Source organism: Nycticebus coucang, chromosome 12 (genome assembly GCF_027406575.1).
Source record: "Nycticebus coucang isolate mNycCou1 chromosome 12, mNycCou1.pri, whole genome shotgun sequence".
NCBI lineage: Eukaryota > Metazoa > Chordata > Mammalia > Primates > Lorisidae > Nycticebus > Nycticebus coucang.
In genome coordinates, this window is record NC_069791.1 from 1,153,888 (window position 1) to 1,175,507 (window position 21,620).

The following is a 21,620-nucleotide window of genomic DNA, read 5'->3' on the forward strand; positions in this document are numbered from 1 at the left end:
AAAAAAAACAAAAAACAGTAGCACCTCTGGCCATCTCTAAGAACCATTTTACGAGCCAGTGGAAATCAATATTATTAAAATGAAACAGGCTGTGGGAATGGTTTAGCGAGAGGAAGAATCAGGTTTTTGATAACATCAGTCGTTGTTCATTCCTCTATGCCTGGAGCCTGTCCTGCTTGTGGATTCATAATCATATGGGACAAATGTCCCTTTTGTTGGGCGGGGGGGGTCCCAGTTCCCCAAACCCAGTTGAGCTGGTTCCATTACTCGGCTGTGCTAGAAAGTTCAACCCAGGCTTGCGGTAACCAAAAGCAAAAGTGAGTGGAAACTGAAAATAAGACAGGAGCGGCACAGGCGGTGTGGGTAGAAAGCAAAGAGAAATTTTATTTAGGAAGAACAAAGGGAAAGGTTTGAGCACTTCCAAAGAGAGCTGGAAGCAAATCCCTTTCACCGTGTAAATACTTGGTTTGAAATCGTCTGAGAGCCTCTCATTGGCCCCCTTCGCCTCCAGGCGGCACTGTCCTTTCCTATTGGTCACTGATGGTCTCTTTCTGTTGGTCCCTGGTTACCCGGGTTACTTCACACCCATGTTCTACGGGCTCTGACTTGGGTCAGCAGGTCGGGGTTTCCTCCAGCCCCCCAAGCCCCTGATCACTTTTCAAGTCAGGAATCTTGTCGTTTGCAGCCTCTGCATCTTCTGACACAAACTCCATTTGCTGAGCGACCGTAAAACCGGTGAAAAGCAACTTAAGCCTCCCTAAAACTGGAGTTCACTAGTGTGCAGTTACGTCTGGCCAGACGCGGTGGGGCGTGGACGCCGGACTGCAGCGAGGCGGCGGAGCCCGGAAAGAGCAGACACCTGCCGGGAGGACCAGGCTCGGGTTGGCCGCTGGGCCCCACTCGGCCGCGTCTGCGCCTGCGCAGTGATCGACTCGCTCGGGCCTCTACTTGTCGGGCGGCTCGGCCGGTCGCGGCTGGCGCGTCATCGCGGAAGTGGCCGGCGGCCGTTGTGGTCGCTGTTGTGTCCGGGCTCGTAGAGGTTCTGCCGCCGACATGGCCAGTCCCGACCCCCGCTATCCCTGCTCCTCCATCGAGGATGACTTCAACTACGGCAGCTCCGTGGCCTCCGCCAGCGTGCATGTCCGCATGGGTAGGTCTGCCTCCCTCCGGGCCGCCGCCTGTGCCGCCGGACTTCCGGCTGCGGGCGGGCGGGCCCGGGGGAAGCGGCGCCCTGTCTCCCCACCCCTGCCGGCCTGTCCTCCGCCTCCGGCCCTGCTGTCCCCCGCGGGCTCTCCCCCGCCCCCGCCCGGCGCTCTGCAGCGGCCGGCTGCTCCCATCTGTGAGCGCGCGGCGGGGCGGGCGCCTGCGGTCTATTAGTAGAAAGGCACCAGGGACCGCCTCGGCTGCCTTAATTTGGCATCTTTACAAAAGGTTTCGTTTTCGGTGAAAACAAGTGTACTGTGTGGCCTTTGTGACATACACAGATGGAGTTGCCTGCTTGTGCTGTGTGGTGCTGACGGGTTTTCTTTCTCCTTTGCTGGACTGTGGGCTCGTTGAGCGCGGAGATCTTACCGACTTTGTTCACTATTTCCTCCCCGCAGGGCGTAGAACTCAACATATGTTTGAGTATTGGTGAGGAAGCTGCTGGAAACGGAAGCTTCCTAAGTCGACCCAAATGTTAGTTCTAAGTTATTATGTAGTATTCAGTGGGCAGAAATTCAGTTTCGTCTAAGTGAAATTCGTTGTCTGCTCCAGTTCACCCATTTGATCACGGACGCTGCACCCGATTTTTAAGTTCTTTATGATGCATTAAGAATCTTGGTGCCTACCGTCTGCATTTATGGATTTTTTTTCCCCCCGAGATGGAGTCTTGCTCTGTTGCCATGCTGGAGTGCAGTGGTCCCATCACACCATCCTCCAACTTCTGGACTCAAGTAATCCTCTCTTCCCAGCCTCCCCAGTAGCTGAAACTACAGACGGCACTATTTTTCTTTTTAAAAATTTTCTAGAGATGAGGTCTTGCTATGTTGTCCAGGCTGGTCTCAAACTCCTGGACTCAATTGATCCTCCCACCTCAGTCTCCTGACTAGCTGAGACTGCAGGTCCCATCACAAATGGCAAGTTGGTCTTGAACTCCTGACCTCAAATGATCCTCCTCCCTTTGCTTCCCAGAGGAGTAGGATTACAGGCATGAACCACTGTACCCAGCCACAGTGTTGTTTTTTTTTTTGTGTGTGTGTGTGTGTGTTTTTTTTTAACCATTAAAATATAGTATTTTGTAGACTCAGCAGCACAGCTATATCCAGCCACTGTGTATACATTTTTAAACATTAAGAGATAACATTTTGTAGACTCAGGAGCATGGACATTATAATCTATGGGGTCTGTGTTATAGACATACTTACTCTGCAGTTTTGTATTTTCACTGTGTCTTACATTTTTAAAAAAATAGCAGCACATAACAGCTTTATCATGTTCTTTTAAACTGCAGTGGTCTTCCTTAGTATGTATGTATGTAATTTATCTTGTTTTTATCCTTCAAATAGTTGCTTCTGCATTTTTGTAAATCTTTCCAAGAATTCCTTTAATATATATTTTTAAAAGTGAAATTATAGGTTCAGGGAGTATGTGTATTTTAAATTTGTGATGCCATCGATTCCCTGCCAAAGAGATTGCACCTATTGACTCTTTTGCAAAAAATGTATTAGAGTACATTTTTCTGCATCCTCAACAAACCTGAATGTCATCACAGTTTTTAATTTTTGACAGTTTGGTAGATTGTGAGTGGCTAACGTATTTTACGAAGGGCCAAGTAGTAAATATTTTCAGCTTTTTGGGCCATACGATTTCTTTTCCAACTCCTCAACTTTGCCATTGCACAGAGGCAGCTGCAGAGAAAGCATGAACAAGCCTGTGTGGCTGTGCCCAGTGAAACTTTACTTATAAAAATAGGTGGGGTTGGATTTGGCCCATGGGCTGTAGTTTGCTGATTCTTGTGGTAGGAGAAAATTATTATCTTTTTTTTTGTTTGTTTGTTTTGTTTTTTAAATTGAGACAGAATCTCACTTTGTTGCCCTCTGTAGAGAGCTGGACATCATAGCTCACAGCATTCTTAAACTCTTGGGCTCAGGCGATTCTCTTGGCTTAGCTTCCTTACTAGCTGGGACTACAAGTGCCCACCACAATGCCCAGCTATTTTTTTTTTCTTTTTTTTGCAGTTTTTGGCCGGTGCTGGGTTTGAACCTGCCACTTCTGGCATATGGGGCTGGCGCCCTACTCCTTTGAGCCACAGGCGCTGCCCCAGCTATTTTTGTTGTTGTTGTTGTCTAGCAGGCCTGGGCCAGGTTTGAACCTACCGGCCCTAACCACTGAGCTACAGGCGCCCAGCCTCTTCTCTTATTTTAGTTTGCATTTCTTTAGCTGTATCAATGAAGGTGAGCAGTTCCCTTCATGTATGACCCTTGACCAGGCTCTGTACTAGATATTAGGGTGTACGTGTCCAGACATTGTCTTGGTCCTCATGAGTTGTTTGGATGGGGAAGTAGGAAACACAGACCCTAAAGTGGTAAGCAAATAAGTCTTTGGTAAGTGCGCCGAAGAAAAGAAACAGGTGTGACTAGAAACTAGGGTTATAGTGGCAGCTATTTTAATTAAGGAATGGACAGGGAAAGAACTAAGAAGACAGCAATTGAGTTGTTCGAGAAGCTAGCCGGATATATTAGCTAACTTTTGCTTTGTAACACCCCAAAACTTAGTAGCTTAAAACAAATATTATCTCTTGTAGTTTCAGAGGGTCAGGAATTTGGGAGCAGCTTTGCTAGGTGGTTCTGACTTAGAATCTCTCCTGAGGCTCCAGTCAAAATGTTGCCCTGGGTTGCAGCCATCTGGGCTGGAGGATCTGCTGTGGGGAGTCCCACTCATGTGGGGTTGACTGGAGGCCTTGCCAGGTAAACCTCTCTATGGGGCTCTTAGTCATGAGAGGGCAGGCGGCTTCCTCTGGAGACCAGCCCTGAGAAGGAGGGCGGAAATTGTGGTGCTAACAACTTGGGGTATATCACACATACCATCACTTCTTCCTGAGAAGCAACTCCCTAAGTCAGCACTCAAGGGGAGGAGATTTAGGCCCCACCTTTTGAGGCTACCATCCAATAATTTGTAGGCATATTTTAAACCACCCCACCCAGTCTTCCTCTGGCCACCAATTATCTTTCTCCTAGATTCTCCAAAATACTCCATTATAGCATCACCTCAAAGCGCAGGAGATCTCATCATCTAAAGTAAGCCCCCATGTGGACGCAGTTCCCCTCAGATACTCATAACTAGAAAGACCAGTTATCTGTACCTCATACCCAGCATCCAGTGGAGGATGCTGTTAAGGGGTATCTTTGCCAGTGTGATGTTTCTGAAAACTTTGCAGGTCTCCTGTGTTTCTTACTGGGGTTCACTCCAGTAAGGATCTCATCATCTAAAGTAAGCTCCCATGTGGACGCAGTTCCCCTCAGATACCCATAACTAGAAAGACCAGTTATCTGTACCTCATACCCAGCATCCAGTGGAGGATGCTGTTAAGAGGTATCTTTGCCAGTGTGATGTTTCTGAAAACTTTGCAGGTCTCCTGTGTTTCTTACTGGGGTTCACTCCAGTTGGCAAAAGCCACAGTCTAAGGCACCTGTGGCTCAGTGAGTAGGGCACCGCCCCCACATACCAAGGGTGGCAGGTTCAAACCTGGCCCCTGCAGAACTGCAACAAAAAAATAGCTGAGCATTGTCATGGGCGCCTGTAGTCCCAGAGACTCGGGAGGCTGAGGTAAGAGAATCGCTTAAGCCCAGGAGTTGGAGGTTGCTGTGAGCTGTGTGATGCCATGGCACTCTACTGATGGTGATAAAGTAAAAAAAAAAAAAAAAAAAGCTACAGCTTCCTTAAGCGTCTCAGAAGCACTATTGTTTGGTTTTGGGGGGCACAACTTTGGATATTTGTGAGGTCTTAACTAAGGCTTTTACAGGTGCACTCCTAACTTCATCTTTTTCTTTAACAATTCGTCCTTTAGCTATAGCTCTCTTGTGTGGTAGTGTGAGTAGGAAGAAGCTGGCAGGCTCCTTAATGCTCTTTGGAAAGCGCCTTAGTTTGATCACCCATTTCATTAAATACATTTTCTACTTTCTGTGTTACCACAGGTAACACTGTGCTCAATTTTTTGTAAATATTTTTTCAGGAATTCTCTTTCCTCCACTTTGCTCACTTCCTTTAAACCTCTTCCTCTGATGCTCAAAAGCATTGTCCTTCTGCAGTTTCTCTGTGGCTCCCTCAGCCTCCACCTCTGCCAATCCCCGCCTCTCACCTAATGCCAAAGCCTCTCTGCTATTATGGCTGCGCTCCCACTTCCAGCTGCCAAACTACGTATTAATTCTCTATTTGCATGGCAGATTGCTAGGAAACTTAATGGTTTAAAAGAATAAACATTTATTATCTGTTTCTGAGGGTCAGGAATCGGGGTAGTTCTATATATCAGAAAAATTTAATAAGTATTTTTTAATCAGTAGGCCTTGGAGGTAATTCATGAATGATAATAAAATATTATGAAAGTAAGAATTTCCTATTATATAGAAACTAGAGGCAGTGATACTATAAATGAGAAATAAAAATTTCTACCTCTAGTTTATAAAGTATATATAGAAATAAATTTAGAAATATAGAAAGTAAGTTTATACATTATTTACCTTTAAGGATAGTTTCATTTTGGGTAAACATTTTTACTGCTGTGGAAATTAAAACTTAAAAAAATTACAGCCTGAGCAAAAGCTAGACCTTGTCTCTACTAAAAATAGAAAAATAGCCACGTGTGGCAGGTGCCTGTAGCTACTCGGGAGGCTGAGGCAGGAGGATCACTTGAGCCCAGGAGTTTGAGGTTGCTGGGATGCCACCGTACTCTACCAGGGGCACAGACTAAGACTCTGTCTCCAAAAAACCAAAAATAATAATGTCTGTGCTTTCTGTTCGTGCTTTTCAGATTAAGACGAACCATTCTTTACAGCCATTCCTTAAAAATGTTCTCTTTTAGTCTTTTGCTTTGTTTGCTGTTGTGTGTGAATAAGCATTTAGTCCTTTATTTGGATGAAAACATTCACATTCTGGCCCATTAACTTAATTTTTTTTTGTGTGTGTGGTTTTTTTTTTTTGGCCGGGGCTGGGTTTGAACCCACCACCTCTGGCATATGGGACCGGTGCCCTACTCCTTGAGCCACAGGCGCCACCCTAACTTAATTTTTTTAAGCTGGTGCTTTTTGGAGTGTTAGCTGTCTTTTATAGTTTTTTAATTACTTTGGAAGCTTTCTCTAGTTTTAGTTACAGATTATATTATTTAGATTAAGATTTAAAAGAATGTATGTAGAAATCTTAATTTTTCTAAGAAGAAATTTGTTTTTACTCCTCTATGATGAATGCTTAAGAAAATAGTCATGCGTAACTTTTTTTCTCTTTCAGCCTTTCTAAGGAAAGTCTACAGCATCCTTTCTCTGCAAGTTCTCTTAACTACAGTGACTTCTACAGTGTTTTTATACTTCGAGTCCATACGGGCATTTGTACATGAAAGGTGAGGTGATGACATGATTCTGAATCATTTTCAGACATTACATATGATTACAAGGGCATATTGTAAGCAAAGTTCTTTTATTTTTTTCTATTAACTTTTGAGGTTAAAATGTAAACAATTTCATTAAGTAACTCTTATAAAAATCAGCTTCCTTTTGTTTTTAGTGAAGGAAAATGTTCCACAATGTGTTTAGTTAGCTCTAAAGTAAACTTATTAGCTTGCATTAGCTTACAGTTTCTTAGGGTTAAACCCTCATCTCCTGGAATACTGTTAAGAATTTTTACAGCATGCAGTTTTTTTAAGGCATAATTTTTTTGATTTTATTAGGTCATATGCCCTATCCCTAAAGCTTAAAACAATGGTTGGAAAATAAGGGACTTGGCTGGGCATGGAGGCTCACACCTGTAATTGTAGCTCTCTTGGAGGCCAAGGCGGGTGGATTGCTTGAGCTCATGAGTTTGAGCCCAGCCTGAGCAAGGGCGAGACCCAGTCTCTAAAACTAGCTGAGTGTTGTGTTGGGCCCCTGTAGTCCTAGCTACTTGGGAGGTCGAGGCAGGAGAATCACTTGAGCCCAGGGATTTGAGGTTGCTATAAGCTGTGACGCCATGACACCCCCACTAAGGGCAACAAAGAGACTTTGTCTCAAAAAAAAAAAAAGAAAAAAAAATTATAGTTGTATGATAAATACCCTAAAAATTACTTAGGTTTAAAATTTATTATTTGATATCTTTTTTCTATTTTTGTTAACAAAAATTAGTTTGCCAATTGCAAACATTATTCCAATAGGATAAACATTCATTCATTAAACAGAAAGAGCCTCCCCTTTCTTTGTCCTGCTGTGACTATTCACCTCATACTGCTCCGAGTTCCCAGATGTTAAATAATTTCTTTTGATAGTTTGATGTGAATAATTCTAGTTTTTTTCTGTACTTTTATAAACACATAAAATAAATAAGTTTTATTAAATTGGATACAAGTGCTCATGTTTTTTTTTTTTAACTTGAAACACTTTTAACTTCATGTCTTCCAGTCCTGCCTTAATTCTGCTGTTTGCCTTCGGCTCTCTGGGCTCCATTTTTGCATTGACTTTAAACAGACATAAGCATCCCCTTAACCTGTACCTGCTCTTTGGATTTGTGAGTATTATCAAAATACTTCAAGTTACATTCCTGAGTTTTAAATATTATTTGTTGAGTCCCATCTGGAGTGCCACTTGTCGGGCCGGGACTGGCCAGGTCTCTGGCCCCGGCTTATCTGTTGTCCTGGCGGACCAGACTGCTGTGCTGTCTTGCTCAGGAACAATTACCCTTAGGTACCTGAGGGCTATTCGCCTTAGCAGAAGGGAGAGAGAGAGAGAGAGAAAGACAGTTTTGGAGGGATAGAAACAGACTTAATAGGAGAGAAAATCTTGGCAGTCTTCTGGGAGAGACGCCCTGTGGGCAGCAGAAGCAAAAGCGGCAGAGAAAGCTGGTCCGTGAAGGGACGTGCCTCTGTGGCCACTTACACCTCAGGTGTAGTGACTGCCAAGCACTGATGTTCTCGTCTTTTGAGCTCTCGTGTTGAGGGCTGAGTACCTTCTCCATGCCCTTATCACCAAGGTGTGACATTACCGAGATGTTACTGGGTGTTTCTTATAATCACAGAGTATTCTGAACTTAACTCTCGCTTCTTCTTCCCATAAGCTATATGGTCTGCTACAAATATTTATTTAATTCAACACATATGCACATATAACAATAGCAGAACAAAATTAATGAGCTTTATTTCAGTTAGGGTACTTTAGAAAATTACTTATAAGTAGTCGTTTAAAATTTTTAATGGTGTCAGTTTAAAAGGTTTTTCTATTATTAGTGGATAGTGGAAAAAATGTTGAATTGGAATCAAATGATATAGCTTTGCTACTATCTGATCATGTGACAGTTAACAAGGCATTTAGCCTTTCTGTCCTTGGTTTTCTCATCTGCAAAATGAAAATATTAAAGTAGATATTCCTTGTGATACTTTCTACCTCTAATAATCTTTGATTTTCCTGGGAAAAAATTATAATATGACCTTAATTTCATAGAACTTAAACCTTTGTGATTAACTCCTCAGTATTATTTTTATCTTATTACTCTGTTCTTTCTAAGGACCATTTCGCTCACATGATGTGCTTTACTAACTGTTTCAAAAGTACAGTTGGGAGAACCCAACATTAAGTGACGTTTGTTGAGATATTTGTGAACATCAAAACCTAAACTACCACCTACAAAAATTCAGTCTTAGAATATGACCAGAATGAGTTGGTAAGGCTCAAGTTTATGTATTTTTAAAATTATTTTGCCTTTTCTCAGACTGAGTTCTGACTTAAAAATTTACTTTAAAACATTCTAAACTATTATTTGCAGTCAAATAAGAATAAAAAAACTGCTGAGCAGATTAAAATGCTTTAAACTGAGGAAAGTATGTGAATCTTGGTGGTGACTGTGTTGATGTGATGCCTGAAAGCTCCTGACTGGAAAGTCAAGTGTAGGAGGGCTGTTGATTCAGACCCAGGGGCTGTTTTTGGCAAGGTAACAGGCCATTCCCGGGTAAGAGCACATGACCCACACAGAGGAGCTGGGGACGGTTCTGGCTGGATGGTGTAAGAAATTCAGCAGCCGGGTTTTGTGTTCTTCCTCTGTGTCGTTGTGTTGTGTCTCTTTTCTGCCTCCGCTGTCCTTACACGTTGCTTTTGCTTTCCCATCTTTGATTTTCCTACATACCCATTAGCTTCAGTGCCCTCGGCCACTGCTCCCCCTCTGAGCTCAGTGCAGAACCCTGAGCCACGAGTCAAAGGACTCTGATGGGCTGGTAGTTGCTCACACAGGTCACACGTAGATTATTGGCCAGGATATGGGTTGCCGGGTCTCGGGTCAGATGCAGCTCCTGGCCCAGTCGGCTGTGTCCCAGGAGAAAGGGAGGAGGTACAGAGGGAAACTGGGTTGTGTGAAATTCCTCTTCACATTCACAAGTAGCCTCCTCTCAGGAAGAGGTGACTTCCATCAGGGAAGAGGGTGTGGCCAACTTTTACCCAGAGCAAAGGGCCCCTAGAAAAGCCTCAGCCAGACCCTTGTAGGCGAGGTGGTCACTCAGTACAGGTCAGCCCAAACCAGGAGGCATGTGGGACACACAGAGTGCAGTTCTTCAGACGACTCAGGCCTTTCACTCCTGGGGCGTGGGGCCTGTCCCATCAAAATGAGGAAGGAGCAGAATCTGTCTTGCCCTAGGAGCTGTGTCGTATATGTGTGTGTAGTAGACGGTCCCTAACTTAAAAACGTTCAGGTTAGGACTTTGTGACTTTGTGATAGTATGAGAGTGACACACAGTGTCTTGTGTTTAAGCACTGGCTCTCTGGGCTGCATTGTTACTTGGGATATTTTCAGCAGTATCAGCTTAGTGATGGCTTTACGGGGATGAAGCCCCATTGTAACTCCAGAGCTTCTGGAGTCTTTTTAACGGGGGGATTTTGTGCCGACATCATCGTGTTCTCCTCTGAGCTTCATATTTCTTCCATCCTATTTCCTTCAGATACTTGAATATAAGGTGGAATTTCTTTCCTAAAAACATATCACAAGTATCAAGAATGTAGTATAATCATGTTAGCTAGAAAAAAAAAAAAATCCTGTCAGCTTTTGCTACCCCTTCTCTGGCTCCACCAACACCAGGACCTGTGGCAGCAGCTTCACTGCTCTATCTCCCTGCGCACTTCTCACGCCACGTCTGCCCTGGTTCTGAGGCTTCGTGATTGCAGGTAGGGTAGGTGCAGGATGCTTCTCCTAGGAGTATGGTTACCTAGCTGCTGCCGTTATTTCTGACTTTGCCTTTGTGATAGGGTCTATCAGATGGTTTATAAAATTGAACTAGGGTAAGCAATTAAGAGAAAATAAAGGCACTGTAATAACGGGTAGAGAGAAGCTGGTGTTTAGGAGTTCAGCTACCTGTGACATGACTTAAACAATGACAAAATAACAATGGCTAAAGAAGACAGTTAATTTCTTTCTCATTGAAAAATCTGAATGAATATTTAGTAAAGTTGTTAAGGGCACAGATTTTTGCTGTGGTTTAGGCATTCCAACATGTTGCATGGTATGAGACAGATCGCTGTCATCTTTACGAAGTGTTAAGTTTTTAAAAATGAGAAGAGAAAATGGAGAGCACCCTTTTGCTTTGAAAGCACAATCCAGAATTTAAGTACCTCTCTACTTATATTAAATTGTCTACAATATAGTTACATGGCCAGACCTCACTGCGAGGGAGGCCAGCTCTGTGTCCTGGTAAAAACTGTTACTAGGGGCGGCGCCTGTGGCTCAGTCGGTGAGGCACTGGCCCCATATACCGAGGGTGGCGGGTTCAAACCCGGCCTCGGCTGAACTGCAACCAAAAAATAGCCGGGCATTGTGGCGGGCGCCTGTAGTCCCACCTACTCGGGAGGCTGAGCCAAGAGAATCGCTTAGGCCCAGGAGTTGGAGGTTGCTGTGAGCTGTGTGATGCCACGGCACTCTACTGAGGGCCATAAAGTGAGACTCTGTCTCTACAAAAAAAAAAAACTGTTACTAGGGAAGAAAGAGAGAATGAATATTGGGAGGTAGTTTCAAGACTCTGCCACCCCAAAGTGTAGTGTTTTATTCTTCTATGTTTGTGGGAGATACTGAGGTTTTTCTAAATGTCCACATGCTTTGCAATTTTATTTTTATTTATATTACAGAGTGAGAAAAGTAGAATTTTCTATATTACTTCTGTAGTCTTTCAGGTTTGAAAAATCAGATTAGAACTTAAAGAATGGATGGAATCACAGAATCTAAATGTTCTTACTGAGTATACTGAGGCCTCATTTTTATGGTGGGCTTATCAGCCGCTCCATGTACTTCCCAGGGCTGTTCTCAAACTAAGATATGAGATCACTTCTGTGGGGTCACATTGAACTGCTAGAAATTAGAAAATGAATGTGAGATAGTATGAGTCTCGTGCATTAGTTAATTTCAGTTTCTTTTTATTAGACGCTGTCTGAAGCCCTGACTGTGGCTGTTGTTGGTAAGTTGTAATGGCACTTTTGTGTATCCTAGTGACTTTAAGGTGGGTGATCTTGCAGGTAATACGGTGTTTGTTTCTGAAGTTTAATATCATGGTATGTCACATTTCAAAACTGGCATGGGGGGTCGGTGCCTGTACACAGTGGTTATGGTGCCAGCCACATACACCTAAGGTGGCAGGTTCGAACCCGGCCTGGGCCAGCTAAACAACAGCTAAACAACTGCAACAAAAATAGCCGGGCGTTGTGGCAGGCGCCTGTAGTCCCAGCTACTTGGGAGGCTGAGGCAAGAGAATCGCTTAATCCTGGGAGTTTGAGGTTGCTGTGAGCTGTGACGCTACAGCACTCTATTGAGGGTGACATAGTGAGACTCTGTCAGGAAGGAAGGAAGGGAGGGAGGGAAGGAGGGAAGGGGAAAGGAAAGGAAAGGAAAGGAAAATCCAGCATGGGATGAAGAATTTCTAAAAACAAAAGTCAGATATTTATATTTTACATATTTCAGCTGAGCTTAGAGGAAATGGAAAAGTTTATGAAAACAAAAGGAATGGAGAACATCTATAAAAATAAGACAACCATAGCTAATCCTTTCCCTGATTTAAAGGGATCTTAGAATAACCAGGAACAGGTGTTTTAAGCCATGTACTGAAACTCTTGTGAATTTAGCTCCTCTTAGTTACCTGCACTGAACTATGCTTTAAATGTTCCATCCTCACAGGAACTACAAAAGGCAGTGCTAATTTCTGTATTTCATATAAATATGTGTTTGAGGTCAGCGCCATACAGTTACTTGATGTGCTTTGATGCCTCAAGTAAAAACAATTTCAATGAATTAACAGGAAAAATTCTGCTTGTCCCCAGATGGTTTCCCTTGAATGCCAAAAAAGGTCAGAGTTAATTATTACTCAGTAACAGGAAATTGCTAATCCTGATATATATATATGTATATATATATAAACATATTCATTTCTTCCTATTCTGTCATTACTGTTTTTAATTTTTCTATGCCAGTTTTGTTGAATATATTTTTGGTAATTTACCCCTTTTAAGAGAATTATAAATAAATAGTAATACTAAAATAGGATTGAAGCAAGCTTCTCAACATAGTAAGGAAGTATTAGTATTTACTTCTCGTTATGTTAATGTTATCAAGTTCATCCCCCACCCCTCACCCCCGCCATGTATAAGGAATGTAGGAGAGAGATTTAAGATTATTAGAATTGGGGACAGAAATACAGAGATGGGGTAATCTGAGAACAGTATTTCCCTCATTCATTGTAGTATCCTTCCCACCTGATCATATACTGAAACTGCTAACAAGAAGCAAAGCTGACTTTGTGTTTTATCTTCTCTGTATTCACCTCACTAATCCTGTCATGGCATGAAATGCTAGTAATGGAACATTTTGGGAATAGAAATAACATTAGAGACAATGCGCCTCTGAAAAATTAAAAATTACTGTGGCTCAGTTGGTAAGGTGCCGGCCCCATATACCGAGGTTGGTGGGTTCAAACCTGGCCCCGGCCAAACTGCAACCAAAAAAAATAGCCGGGCGTTGTGGCGGGCGCCTGTAGTCCCAGCTACTCGGGAGGCTGAGGCAAGAGAATCATTTAAGCCCAGGAGTTGGAGGTTGCTGTGAGCTGTGTGAGGCCACAGCACTCTACCGAGGGCCATAAAGTGAGACTGTGTCTCTACAAAAAAAAAAAAAAAAGAAAAAAATGCGCCTGTGGCTCAGTGAGTAGGGCACCGGCCCCATATGCCGAGGGTGGTGGGTTCAAACCCGGCCCCAGCCAAACTGCAACAACAACAAAAAAATAGCCGGGCGTTGTGGCCGGGCGCCTGTAGTCCCAGCTGCTCGGGAGGCTGAGGCAAGAGAATCGCGTAAGCCCGAGAGTTAGAGGTTGCTGTGGGCGGTACAGTGAGACTCTGTCTCTACAAAAAAAAAAGAAAAAAATTACTTACGTGGCTTTGGATTCCAAGCCACTAACTTCCTGCAAAGAGGTTCTAATGTAGCAATTCCGTGAAAATGTCAACAGTTGGTTATATTGTAGTCATAGTCAACCTGACAGTCATTGTGAAATCACTGAAGGAAGTTTGGTCTGTATTCAGTGAACCTCACAGTAATGTGCCCCAAGGTAATGCAGATTTGCATACAAAACAATTGGTTGGTTCTTGCCCTCTGCTGGGTAGGTAGCATGGAAGGCTGGATGGGTGGCTCATACCTTTGACCCCAGCACTTTGGGAGGCCAAGGTGGGAAGACTGCTTGAGGCCAGGAGTTTGAGACCAGCCTGACCAATGTAGCAAGACCCCATCTCTACAAAAAATAAGAAAATTCAGCCAAGTTTGGTGGCATGTGCCCATGGTCCCATCTACTCAGAGGGCTGAAGCAGGAGGATCGCTTGAGCCCAGGAGTTTGAATGGTGGCCCACCTCAAATAACTACAGTATTTTTCTTGCCCAGTTGTCTTGAATTGGGCTGATGAACTTAGTGAAACTAACCAGGTGGTTGCTGGAGTTGCTGCTACTGTCCAGGAATTCTTAGCCCCATAGAAGACCCAGAAACATCCCTGCCATGTTTAAGTCATAATAGATAATCCCCAAGTGGTGAAAAGCTGCAAGTGGGGCTGGGGAATGAGAATCACTCTGCAGTGACCTAACTCCTGACCCCCTGCCTCTGTCAGGTCTCTGCAATCATCTCATTAACTTCATAATACTATGAGCCCCTTGTCTTGTGTCAATCCATTTTTCAGAGATGGTTTATTGCATTGTGGTTGTAGTTTTACTGTACTAATATAATCAACACTGGATAAGAAATCTTTTTATAATTGTTTTTATTGGCGAGTAGTGTAAGAGAAAATCAAGCATTTCTGTTAAATGCCAGGGAAAGCTATTTTATAGTGTTTATATGTGTTTTAATCAGTGTTTTACTTTTACAGTTACTTTCTATGATGTCTATATTATTCTGCAAGCTTTTATACTGACCACGGCAGTATTTCTTGGTTTGACTGCATATACTCTACAATCTAAGAGAGATTTCAGCAAATTTGGAGCAGGGTAAGTTATATATTCTTGGATAAAATAGACAGATGCCTTTCCTGTTACGGGAGGCATTGAGAGAAGAGCTATCCTGCTAGTTTGGGGCAGTGCCTTGTGTGAGGCAGGGTGACGAGAGAGCGGCTCTGAGTCCAGGGCCAGGCCTGCTCACAGGAGCACTCGAGGAGATGGACAGCGGCTTTGAGTCATTTGCTCCCTCTCTAGTGAAAAGGAAATAAATGCCAAAAACAAAAAATATGCTTTCCAGAGACACTACACGTGGGTGCTTTATGAACAGTGTGGAATTTACTGAAGTTACTTGGCTTTGTCTTAATATGTTACCAAGACCATCCACATCTTTGTGAAAAAGCAGCATGCTTAGCTCAGTTGTTAGAAATGTCTGCATGAACTTTAAACCCTTTGATCTGGATTAACCTGAATGCTTTGATCGTGCTTGGAATGGCTGTTCCTGTTAGGATGGTGGTGCTGTGTCACGCTTACCTGCAAGGGCACCTGGAATCTGCCCTGGGCTCTCAGTGGCGTCCTGTTGGCACACAGTTGCCCCACTGTTTTCTGTTCTTTTTCCTGTTAACAACACTGAATATTTACAAAAGTCTACTCTTGCAAAACTTTCTTTCCACACCTTCCCTCCTTTTATTTTGGTAACCCAGATTACCGGCAGTCTCTATAGGGATAAAATAGAGTTGGTCAGCCAACACGGACAGTTGTGCAAGCTGTTTAAATGGTTTTGTTAGTGGGGAGGGGGACTGGGTATACTCTCACCTAATGGGCACAATGGAGGGGTACCTGGCAGGCCTGCTGGGGGTGGGACACACTCCAACAGGGACTCTACCTACAATGCAAACACTGTAACCTAATTGTTTGCACCTTCATATTACTCTGAAATAAAAAATGAACTAAATAGCTTTGTTGGAATGCAGTTAGGGAGAGGCAACGCTTTCCTGGTCCTTTCCTTTTCTGGGGAGATGTTTGTGTGCATCTGTGTGGTGGAGGTGGTGAGAGGTCTGTGCTGTGCCTGCTTCCTGTCCTGGTTGTCAGCTGTTCTCTCCCCTCCTGTCCCTTCCAGTGTTGTCCCCAACTCTTGTTCTGAGAAACAACCTCCATTATACTGTAGCCTCTTCATGATAAATACACATTTATAGATACAACTGATCTTACACTTACCATATATAGATCTGAGGCCAAATACGTCTGAAGACTTTTATATCTGTGTCTATTTCTGATAATTCTTATATTTTATTTCCTTATGTTTGGTTACTTTTAACTATGCAATTAGCCTTAAAATTATTTACTGAATTTCTTTGGGGCTTAAGTTGAAGGTGCTTCCCTCCACAGAGTCTGTGGGCTGATACTGGGATGCTCAGACTGGCCCACTGGGAGCTGAATTTATAGCTTAAGATATTTTCTTCACTACCAAGGTATTGTGAATTTAGACTGAATGTGGCCAGAGGGATGTGTTGTGGTGGTGGCTTCTTAGGGACGTTTTGTCTCCCTTTACCCCTCCTCAGTGCACTGATAACTTTCCTTGTACTCCTGCGTAGGGGTGGGAGTCCCCACGTTGTAGTTCCAAGGTTTAACACCTTTCATGAGAAAACTAATGCAGGGTAACAGTGGCGCTGCAAAGCCTTACAGCTCAGTGAGTCCGTGAAGCACCTGCTGCAGCTGAGCTCACACACCTAGTTGTCTTGATTCCTTACTCTGCCCTGCCTCTTGGCGTCAGCCTGTATGAGCTAGGCTCTGGTGTGAAGACGAAGAAACTCCTCTGTTGCCATAATCACCTGGCCTTTATAGGATCAGATGCACACCTGCCAGCCAAGAGAACTTGTTAGCCTGCAAGTCTGTAAAGTCTTAGTCGCTTTACAGTTCTTAGTATCGGTGTCCCCAGGGTACAGCAGCTTTGGAGATTCCCTGGGGTATAATAATGAAAAAGCAAATCCTAAGTCCTGTTTGATGTTGAAAGATCTGCACGGTGAGGTGGCAGCTTGTATGCCGGACATACCCCGAAAAATCTGCGGCATTTCAGAGAGAACCCAGGACTGGAATCTCGGCTTGCCCTTAGTTCACCAAACAGCGTGTATTACTATGTATATTTGTTTTTTTAAAAATTCTGTTCTTGTTAGAGAACATATTTTATGTGATTTTAGTCTTCTACATGTATTGAGATTCGTTTTGTAGTATGTTAGTTTTCTTTGTACACTAAAGGATGTATATTTTGCTGCTGTTGGATGAAATATTTGAAAAATGTGAATTGTCAAGGTAACAGTGTTTAAGTCTTCTGTATGCTTACTAATTTTCTGCCTGCTTACTCTATCAAGTAATATGACAGTGTTAAAAATTTTCATCTACAAATATGGATTGGTCTGTTTCTCACTAAGTGCTACAACTTTGCATCATGTTTGAAGCTCTTTTTAGATGCAAAAACATTTGGATTGTTCTGTTCTCTTCGTGATCTGATCCCTTTGTTATGAAATGACCTTCATTAGCTCAGCTCACCTTGCCCTAAAATCTATTTTGTTATTGCCACCTCATCTTTTCTTTGTGGTGACACATTAGCATGGTCTATTTTTTCCCATACTTTTAGTGTGTGTCTTTACACTGGAAAATATATGGAAGGCATGGGATTTCAATGACTAAATGGCCTTTTTAATCCTTGATATGAGGCCTGACAATTAAGTGAGAGACCTCACTCTAGAAATAAAGTGCTACAGGCCTGATTGCTAAATATCACTATAGTCACCTTCAAGGTGCTTCCCTTGAAAAGCTATGCACTGATGCCAATGCCTAGTCCAGCCTTCAGAGTAATTTTGGAACTTTTTTCTGGAATAGCCATCAGAACTGTTGTACAAGGTCAGACAATTTAAGTTCACAAACTCAGTAATATTCAGCAATGAGGTATGTAGCACTTACAGGACAAGTTTGTGAACTTAATTGTCTGATGGGTATATTGTAGTATCCTGTCTACTAGTTCTTTCAATTGTGTCATTTCTGGATTTCTTTTGGTCGATAGTTTTCTCCTCGTTAGGAGTCACGTTTCCTTCATGTTTTGATGCTTTTATGTTTTGACTGAATGTGGATTTTTATAAATTTTATATTGTTGGGTGGTGATTTTTTTTGTCTTAACCTTATTTTGGACATTGTTCTTCTAGGACACAGTTAAGTTCCTTGGAAACTGTGAACCTTTTGAAGCTCTATTGAGTGGGTCCAGAACAGCTTTCGGTTTAAGGTTCTTGTGGCCCTAGTGTCACCCTCCTGAGAGCCGCTCAGTGTGCGTCTCAGGGCTTCTTCCTGCTCTGGTGAAGGCAGACCACATCCAGCCCCGGGTGCACTCCAAGGATGATAGTGCCTGCTTTTCTGTGGTGATTCTCCAGCCTCGGTCACTTCCTCACATGTATGCACTGAGCAGAAATCAAGCTAGAGGCGCTAGGGGAGTCCTGCACATACCACCCCAAAGCATGTGTGCATTTCCCATCTACAGACTTAATGCTCTCCTCTCTGGTGCTCTACCCTGTAAATTCCAGCCACCTTGGTCTCCCTGAGCTCTGAATTCTTGTCTCAACTCAAGACCACAAGACCCTATGCGAGTTCCTGCCCCTACATCTTGGCCTAGAGATTCTGGCTGGGCAATCACAGAGCTCACCCTCTCCGTCCACCTGACCCCAGGGACACTCTCCTGTGCTGCTTGCTGTTCGGGGTCTGGAAGCTGCTGTTTCCTATCTTTTCTCTGGTTTTGAAAAGGGATGATAAATTTGGCCTTTGTAATTCCTTGTGGCCCAAAACAGCAGGCATGGCCCACATTTGATGACAAAGCTCTGACTTCTTAGATGTCCTTTGTTATGTAACTGAATTTTAGGTACACCTGCAACAACTGAATTATAACTCATACAATTATAGCCCTCTTGAGAGTTTGGTTCCTAAAGCAAATTCTATAATAAATAACACAGAAAGTACATAGTTAGCTTTGGTATGCATGTTCACAGAATAACTTGCTATTAGTATTTGGTTTAAAAATGCAGTCATGTTTCCTTTGTTCATGTGTTATTTTCAAGAGGATTTTGTAAATCTCTGAATTAAAATCTAATGATATTTATGCTTATCACAATATTTTGTGTTCCAATTTAAAAAATACTGTTAACTATAAAAAAATGTTGAATATGTAGCTTTCAATTTTTTAAGAAAAAATTCAAAGTGGGTATTGTATGTTTGTGAGTTCTTACATTTTAATTATTGGCAAAAATCTGGATGGATTTATTCAGAAAATGTTGAATGTTTTAGTCTTTTGGTAAGGAATGCTATTCTAAATTATTAAAATTGTTTTTATAGGCTGTTTGCTGGTTTGTGGATTTTGTGCTTGTCAGGATTTTTGAAGGTAAGTTATGTTATAATGGTTAAATTAAAATATAATTCTGGTTATGTCAATATGCATAACCTCAAGAAGCTATAAGAGATATACTCTTACGATAGGACACTTAGTTATAACTATCTAAAACAGGGGTCCTCAAACTGCGGCCCACGGGCCACATGAGGCGGTGTGATATTTGTTCCCGTTGTTTTTTTACTTCAAAATAAGATATGTGCAGTGGGCATAGGAATTTGTTCCTAGTTTTTTTTTTAAACTGTAGTCCGGCCCTCCAACGGTCTGAGGGACAGTGAGTTTGAGGACCCCAGATCTAGAACATTTGTATATAGAATGATTATAATCTCTTTAAAAGTCAGGCTTTTATTAGTCATTACTATTGATTGAAAGAAGAATGAACACATGATTTAAATTACATAGAAAGAGACCTTTACTTTTTAACTGACAACTTGCAATCGCTCATTTCATTCTGAAAAAAAGAAGAGATATATTTTAAAATAATTTATATTTGGAATGCCACTGTTCAGAGTCAAGTGGGCAGTTTTAACTGAAAGATATCCACACATTCGTCCTTTCCTCCAACAGAACAGGCTTGGACTTGCTTTGCTTTTTTCTGCTTTTAACATTGGTTTTCAAAGTTTTACACCATTATTAAATATGAGTGTTGCAGTGGGCCATTGGGGGAAAGTAACTTAAGTATTCTTAAAACTGTTGTTAAACACCAACAAATCTTTAAAATCTCTTGCCTGCAGTTATTTTTTTATAATGAAACAATGGAGTTGGTCTTGGCTGCTGCGGGAGCCCTTCTTTTTTGTGGGTTCATCATCTATGACACACACTCACTGATGCATAAACTGTCACCTGAAGAGTATGTGTTGGCTGCCATCAGCCTCTACTTGGATGTCATCAATCTATTCCTTCACCTGCTGCGGTTTCTGGAAGCAGTTAATAAAAAGTAATTGAACGCAGTATATAGAAACTGTTTCATGAAATAATAAAGTTTGAAATATAATTCATTACTTCTTCGATGATTTGTGTCCTTTGTATTTCTGTGCTTTAAAATCTTATTATTCTCTACGGTGTCTCATTTCTAAATCCTTGATTTAGAATCTCAGGTAAGAGATATCAAAATTCCATTTTTAAATTCTAAATTGGCCATACATTTGTAATTAAAAAATAATTCTTGGCTCGGTGCCTATAGCACAGTGGTTATGGCACCGCCACATAGACCAAGGCTGGCGGGTTCAAATCTGGCCCGGGCCTACTAAATAATGATGACAAGTACAATACAAAAATAGCCAGGTGTTGTGGCGGGCACCTGTAGTCCCAGCTACTCAGGAGGCTGAGGCAAGAGAATCGCTTAAGCCCAAGAGTTTGAGGTTGCTGTGAGCTGTAACACCATGGCACTCTACTGAGGGTGACACAGTGAGACTCTGTCTCAGAAAAACAAAAAACAAAAAAAACCTTAAAATTTTATGAGTAGATAAGATTATCAGTTTACTTTTGTCTAGTGATACTATATAAATTTTCTCTGAATTATTACATAACATTTTATTTTGATCCTGATATAGTAGTGTCTTTACCAGTAAAAAGTGTAAATTTCTTTTTGCTAGGCTTTAATCTCATACAGAAAGGAAAAAATATAAAAGATAAATCCCACAATTATTCGGTATTATATTAAAATGTTGGTTTGGCGCCCACAGCACAGTAGTTAAGGTTCCCACCCAACCTAGGCCAGGTAAACAATGACAACTGCAACAAAAAAATAGCCTGGCGTTGTGGCAGGCACTGGAATCCCAACTACTTAGGAGGCTGAGGCAAAAATTGCTGAAGCCCAAGAGTTTGAGGTTGCTATGAGCTGTGACACCATGGCACTCTACTGAGGGCGACGTAGTGAGACTCTTTTGTCTCCAAAAAAAAAAAAGCTAAGGACATTTTGTTATAAAATGATAAATTAAAAGTTTACCGAAAATCAGATACTATGACATAAAACTTCACTTTATTTTTTAAAGTATACAGGTTTCATTTTAAAATTATAGCGTGCTAATGTGTTGGAGGACCCCCAAATATACTAGTTTTTCTGCCATTAAGTATATATAATACACTTCAAAATGAATATATTTGGAGAATTATCTTATGCTATCATTTGTTAGCCCACACAGCACACTAGGCAGGTTCACCAGGAACCACTGAAACCTTGTCAAATCCCCCACTGCACTAGTTTGCTAGGGCTGTCATAACCCAGAATCACGAGCTGGATGGCTTAATCAGGTTTGTTTTCAGGTTTAGTCTCCGTTCTGGAAACTAAAGTCCAAGATATGGTGCTGGCAGGGCTGTTTGTATGGCTGAGCTCTGCCCAAGCCTTCACCTCTGTACTGCATACAAACTTCCTGTTATGAGGACCCCTGTTAGAAGGGGTCAGGTCCATACTAACCTCACTTTCCCTCACAGTGGGTGTGTCTTTCCCACCTGTTAATGCTGAAATAAGTTAGCAGTATTGATTTCACATCACATGCTCTTCAGATACACATTTGACTTTATTACCATTACTTCATTGTTGGATACCCAAGTACGTG

The 21,620-nt window shown here is 42.3% G+C and overlaps 2 protein-coding genes across 2 annotated transcripts in view; one reads left to right on the plus strand and one right to left on the minus strand.

The window, feature by feature from the left end:
• Positions 1-21,620, minus strand: part of IRAK3 (interleukin 1 receptor associated kinase 3) — an 81,489-nt gene that overhangs the window by 56,460 nt on the left and 3,409 nt on the right. The window lies entirely within an intron of this gene.
• On the plus strand, positions 367-20,063 carry TMBIM4 (transmembrane BAX inhibitor motif containing 4). The gene is made up of 7 exons (XM_053554305.1): positions 367-1,150; positions 6,481-6,589; positions 7,620-7,725; positions 11,608-11,641; positions 14,573-14,690; positions 19,011-19,056; positions 19,797-20,063. The coding sequence occupies exons 1-7, from the start codon at positions 1,054-1,056 to the stop codon at positions 20,001-20,003; spliced, it is 717 nt and encodes a 238-aa protein (XP_053410280.1). The 5' UTR covers positions 367-1,053; the 3' UTR covers positions 20,004-20,063.

What these genes read in the sequence shown, in the direction of transcription:
- TMBIM4 (XM_053554305.1), top strand. Translation starts at nt 1,054, where the DNA reads ATGGCCAGTCCCGACCCCCGCTATCCCTGCTCCTCCATCGAGGATGAC. An exon ending in CGGGCATTTGTACATGAAAG is followed by an intron (nt 6,590 to 7,619) that starts GTGAGGTGATGA and finishes CATGTCTTCCAG; the next exon opens with TCCTGCCTTAATTCTGCTGT. An exon ending in CCTGACTGTGGCTGTTGTTG is followed by an intron (nt 11,642 to 14,572) that starts GTAAGTTGTAAT and finishes TTACTTTTACAG; the next exon opens with TTACTTTCTATGATGTCTAT.